Raw genomic sequence first — 4,939 nt, 5'->3', positions numbered from 1 at the left:
TCTTCATCACCTGTTTGTATTACTTTATAGATTTTTAAAATAAAAGTCAAACTTCTTTTAATATCCAACGTCTATAATTAACTGACGGTATAAAACCCTTTTATCCTATTGGTGTATTTCAATTAATCTCTAATTATAATTATTTTGAGTTTTGATCAATCTTAATTTTTTTATTTATTGAATTTTTATTATAACATTTCTTTCAATTATTGAATTTTTTTAATAACATTTTATTTATTTTTATTAATATTTATGAAAAAAAATGAAAATTTTAAAATTTGGGTCACTGTGCTGCAGCACATGCTGCATTTGCACATGGTCGGTCCTGAATTTCTACTAATATACCTGATCATAGTGGCTGCAAGGGGTATGGAAATAACGAGTGTCGTACCTCGCCACATGATGGATTCAAGAACTAATGAAGTGTGTCAAAATAATTTAGACTGACAACCAATCACCACCATATATTCAGTCAAGTCATTTTGATATTTATAAATTAGTTATTTGATATGCCTCATTGGATGAATCTTTAATCTCTATCTTTTAATACTTAAAATTATAAAAATAAATAATAAATTACATATAATAAAACAAATGGGACAGGTTCAAGCAAGATTAGTACTGTATTGAGTATTAATGTCCATAATATCCGACCCATTCCTTTATATTGCAATTGAAAAGATACAAATCTAAATTGAAAATCAATTAAAACAAATTTTCAATATCAAATTCAAAACGAGTTGGAGTAAGCGAAGTACTCATTGAGAATATTCTATTTATACCAACAACGAGGAAAAAAGGTTTTAAGTTAGTTTGGAATATATAAACAGAAACACTGTGAAAGCCTCTGAAAACCAAACAGCAAACACAGCAGCAACGTCATCGTAGAAATCAACAAAGATGCGGACACACGTTTTGTCGCTCTCAGCCAACACAAGTTTACTACGCCATGCTCTTCCCGTTTTGGTTCGACCTTACAACAAATCCACCGTCCTCTTCCGAACCACCGCTCCTAATCGCATATCTTTCCTCAGATCCACTTCACAAACTACTCTATTTCGCGATTTTTCTTCTATTCCTCCCAAACGCCACGATGTACCTTTATTCACCACTACTTCTCTTCGCACCTTTACTTCACGCGCCACTCATGTCAACGACGCTGGTTCCTTTGATTTGCCTCTCATTCAGTCTATGCAGAATAAGGTATCGTTTCCCTTGCTTTCATTATCATGTTCTATTTTTATTGCCCACCACGTGTTTGATCATTTGCTAGCTACTATTTTATACATTGGGATCAAATTGTCTTACAATTTCCGAGGTCTATTTTCATGCTAATTTCTTTCTTGCTTTTTGAATGTAAATTTGCATCGTGCTCCAAAAGATAAAGGAGCAACTCAATGCAGAATCAGTTTTGGTAAAGGATGCTTATGGCGATGGACGGCATGTTAGGTGAGGATTCTTAAGTTTTAACCATTGAAATGAATTTTTGATTTTATTATGTCAACTAACTGCAGTCTGTGGTTATTCTTGTAAATACATAAATAGAGAAAGTCGAGATTGGTTGATTTTTTTTATTTGTTAATTAGTTGAGTTGGAAGTTTCAGATAAGTTGATAAATCTACAAAATTTCATACAATTCAAAAACTGTTTGATATTCCATGTATAATATGAATATGATAGTTAAAACCTAAGCAGATTTGACTTGTCGATTATTATATTACATTGCATTTACCTATGGATGTCAGAAGTTTTGTATATATGATCGTAAGGATATTATAATATGATCAATGGTTGAGTTGGTTAAATGTGCATTCTACAAAATGATATCGTATTAGTTTATTTTAAGGTCACTTTCCCATGGATATGAATGCAGGTGAAACTTTAAATTTTTTCTAATTTCTGTGACATTCCAGGTATAATTAACCTAGTTCAATATTATTACATTTGGACTTAGAGTTTATGCTTTGATGAAAATATTCCATTACCTAAAAGAATAAACCTTGATAGGAAAGAGAGAAAGCACAAATTGGGGGGAGGATCAACCGATAAAGTATCCTCAAAGTCAAAACAGAGAGACTGAGTGTCAGCAAAGTGATAGGAGGCTATAGTTCAGAATACTAGTAATAAATCTAATATCTATCTCCCTTAAAACAGAACATGCAGAGTGAACTAGAAAATCTATTAGTGCAATATCACATAACATATTTGATGGGGGAAAGACAAAATAAGTCCTTGAAGAAATATATGCCCTCCTCATCCACAGTCAACACTAGTTTAGAGATGTGCTCACATGATCAACACCAAGTTCTCTGTTCGTTTTCATTTTTGCAACGTGTTTTTCAAGTTGGATCACCTTGAGTCAAGCCTTAAACTTTAAAGCAACTGTTTGATTAATCGATAAATAAAAAACCAATTAATGATCTGCAAGAATAGCACTGCCCTAAAAACTAAGTGTGACATTTTGATTTTGATGGAGCATGGAGCAAGCGGTCTTATTTAGATGGAGGTTTTCTGTTGTTTGTGTTGTTGATGGTAGTTAGCACAGGATGATTGATAGAAAATCTCTTGTGCAGATATACAATTTCTAGCATTGAAATGAACAGATATTAGCACCCTTTGTCGGAAGTAAAACCTAAAGCAGAAAAAAAATTGTTCAATGTAAAAATTGCCTTTGAAAATGCCGTGCATAGGCTAAGTTAACCAAAACACCACTTAGTTTGAGAAACTTGACAGTAATAATAACATGCTTATATAGAAAATTTAAGAGTGGATTGAAATCACAGTATCATTATCAGGAAAAATAGTTTATGACCATATGCCTGACCTTAAGAGAAAAGAAAATAAAGAACAAATTTTGCAAAAATGTAAATAAAAAATTAAAACTAGAACAAAATGGCTTAGGAGAATCTGTAATAGGGTAGGCCAAAAAAAACCGTCTCTAATAAAAAAAGGTAGGGGTATCCCACGACGTAAGTCCTGATATGATGTGACCATGATTTGCTAATTTGTCTGCACAGTTATTCTCCTCTTTGTATATATGGGAATAAATTAAATTTATGTTCAAAGCTTTACAATTTGCCTATCTATTTCTGAGGCACCGAGGCATTAACTCATGAATGACTCGATTTCCATATCTCAAACTTGAATGGCGCCCTCGACAACCCGAAGTCAAAAGTGTGATGTGATGTTACGAGGAATAGTGGCATTGCAGCATGAGAAGCACAAATGACAACTATGTCAACCCAATTGAATTGCCATTTATTTTGCACCAAATAAAACCCAGTTACATAATCCCATCACAAGCCTTGGCCATCAAAACTTCTGTAGATGTATAACATTACTCCCCAACCATCTACACTGAAATGAAAGTTTTGATTGCATATTACATATGATACTTACAATCTTTGCTTTGTCCTTGTTTGCATATAATATAGTCTTAATCAGAGAGATGTGAGATGTAGTAAATGGAAAGGTAGAGATGCGTAGACGAGTTTTGGAAGCTTATATATTTTTGCATGGTAGGGAAGTGGCACTAAACTTGAAGGCAACATTTTGCTGCACAGTTAACTACAAGGTCTATGATGCTGTATTGTACAAAGCTTAATGTTGAGTATTAATTAACCAACTAGAAAATAAATTTATAAATTTATGTTGTGGAAATAAGAATGCTATGGATGAGGGAATACTCAGACATGATAGTACTAAGAATAAAAGCAATAAAAAGAAAGTTTGTAGAAAAGAGTGATGTGAGGTATGAACCAATAGTATGAGATAGAGAGGAACCACTAAAAACCATTAAGAAGGATCTATATATAAACGCTTTGTAATAAGACATTTTATATTTGTTTGATCCTTGGTGGTTACCTCGCCGAGTGTGAGAAGGCTGTTGTTGTGTTAAATTTACATTATACAAAACTAACTCCTCAAGTTTAATTTAATGAATATGTTTTATAGTTGGTCATTTGAATTGACAAAACTACCAACAGGATCTGTTGGAACTTGGAAGTATCTTCTCATAAAATAACAATCACCTTAGTGTGAACACGTTTTATATACTTATTGATAAAAGTTATCCTTGACGCATGGTTCCATGTTTTGCATTATGTCTTACATTAGTATTTGTGTTTGATGCTCTAGACTGCATATATTTGATGATAGCTCTAATTTGTATTTGTTTTGCAGCATTGATGTTATCTCTACAGCCTTCGAGGGACAATCAGCCGTGAATAGGCAAAGGATGGTCTATAAAGCGATATGGGAGGAGCTTCAGAGTGCAGTTCACGCTGTTGACCAGATGACGACCCAAACTCCTGCTGAAGCAGCCGGGAAATGATAAAAGATCACAAGAACATTACAGACAATGAACTAGGAGTGATTGTGATCTTAATAGATGTTTGTACTGCCTGTTGTCTTGGAATGAATTTCTATTGCATAGTGTTCACATGCAAATGCAAGACATCAGTTTTCTAATTCACTTTCGAACATTATGCAGCAATATTCTGCGGTTTGTTTATTCTTTCTAGTTTCTAGTCCCCATTTACTTTCTCAATTTTTTTTTCATTTCTAAAATAAATGACAGAAATAATGTGCTTGTTTAATTCTTTTCGAAATTCGAAGAATAATATTTGAAATGTCATTTTCTTAATTTTTTAGAATGTCACTGTAATTTAATCTCCATATTTGATTGTAAGGAAAAATCCAACATCTGATGAGTTAGTTCAATTTCATTTTGAATCACAATAAGTAACCTGTGTATAAAATCGATCTAATTCAGTTTCATTTTGAATTGCAATCGCATGTTACTCACTCCTGTGACCTTACAATATGATTCACTTGTTCTTCCCCATTCATCGACCTTGCAATAACCGAGTACTACTAGTGTATTTTTTTTAGATTGTGATAGGATCACTCTAGTAATCTAGCAGAAATAGTAATAAAA

At 32.9% G+C, this 4,939-nt stretch overlaps 1 protein-coding gene across 1 annotated transcript; it reads left to right on the top strand.

The window, feature by feature from the left end:
* The first annotated feature begins 696 nt into the window (after nt 1–696).
* On the top strand, nt 697–4,655 carry LOC127092211 (protein BOLA4, chloroplastic/mitochondrial). Its single transcript, XM_051031042.1, has 3 exons — nt 697–1,203; nt 1,382–1,449; nt 4,183–4,655. The coding sequence occupies exons 1-3, from the start codon at nt 901–903 to the stop codon at nt 4,331–4,333; spliced, it is 522 nt and encodes a 173-aa protein (XP_050886999.1). The 5' UTR covers nt 697–900; the 3' UTR covers nt 4,334–4,655.
* Nucleotides 4,656–4,939: the final 284 nt, after the last annotated feature.

Source organism: Lathyrus oleraceus, chromosome 6 (genome assembly GCF_024323335.1).
Source record: "Lathyrus oleraceus cultivar Zhongwan6 chromosome 6, CAAS_Psat_ZW6_1.0, whole genome shotgun sequence".
In the NCBI taxonomy this organism is placed as follows: domain Eukaryota; kingdom Viridiplantae; phylum Streptophyta; class Magnoliopsida; order Fabales; family Fabaceae; genus Lathyrus; species Lathyrus oleraceus.
Note: the sequence above shows the minus strand (reverse complement) of the source record. Positions and strands in the feature narration are given on the sequence as shown.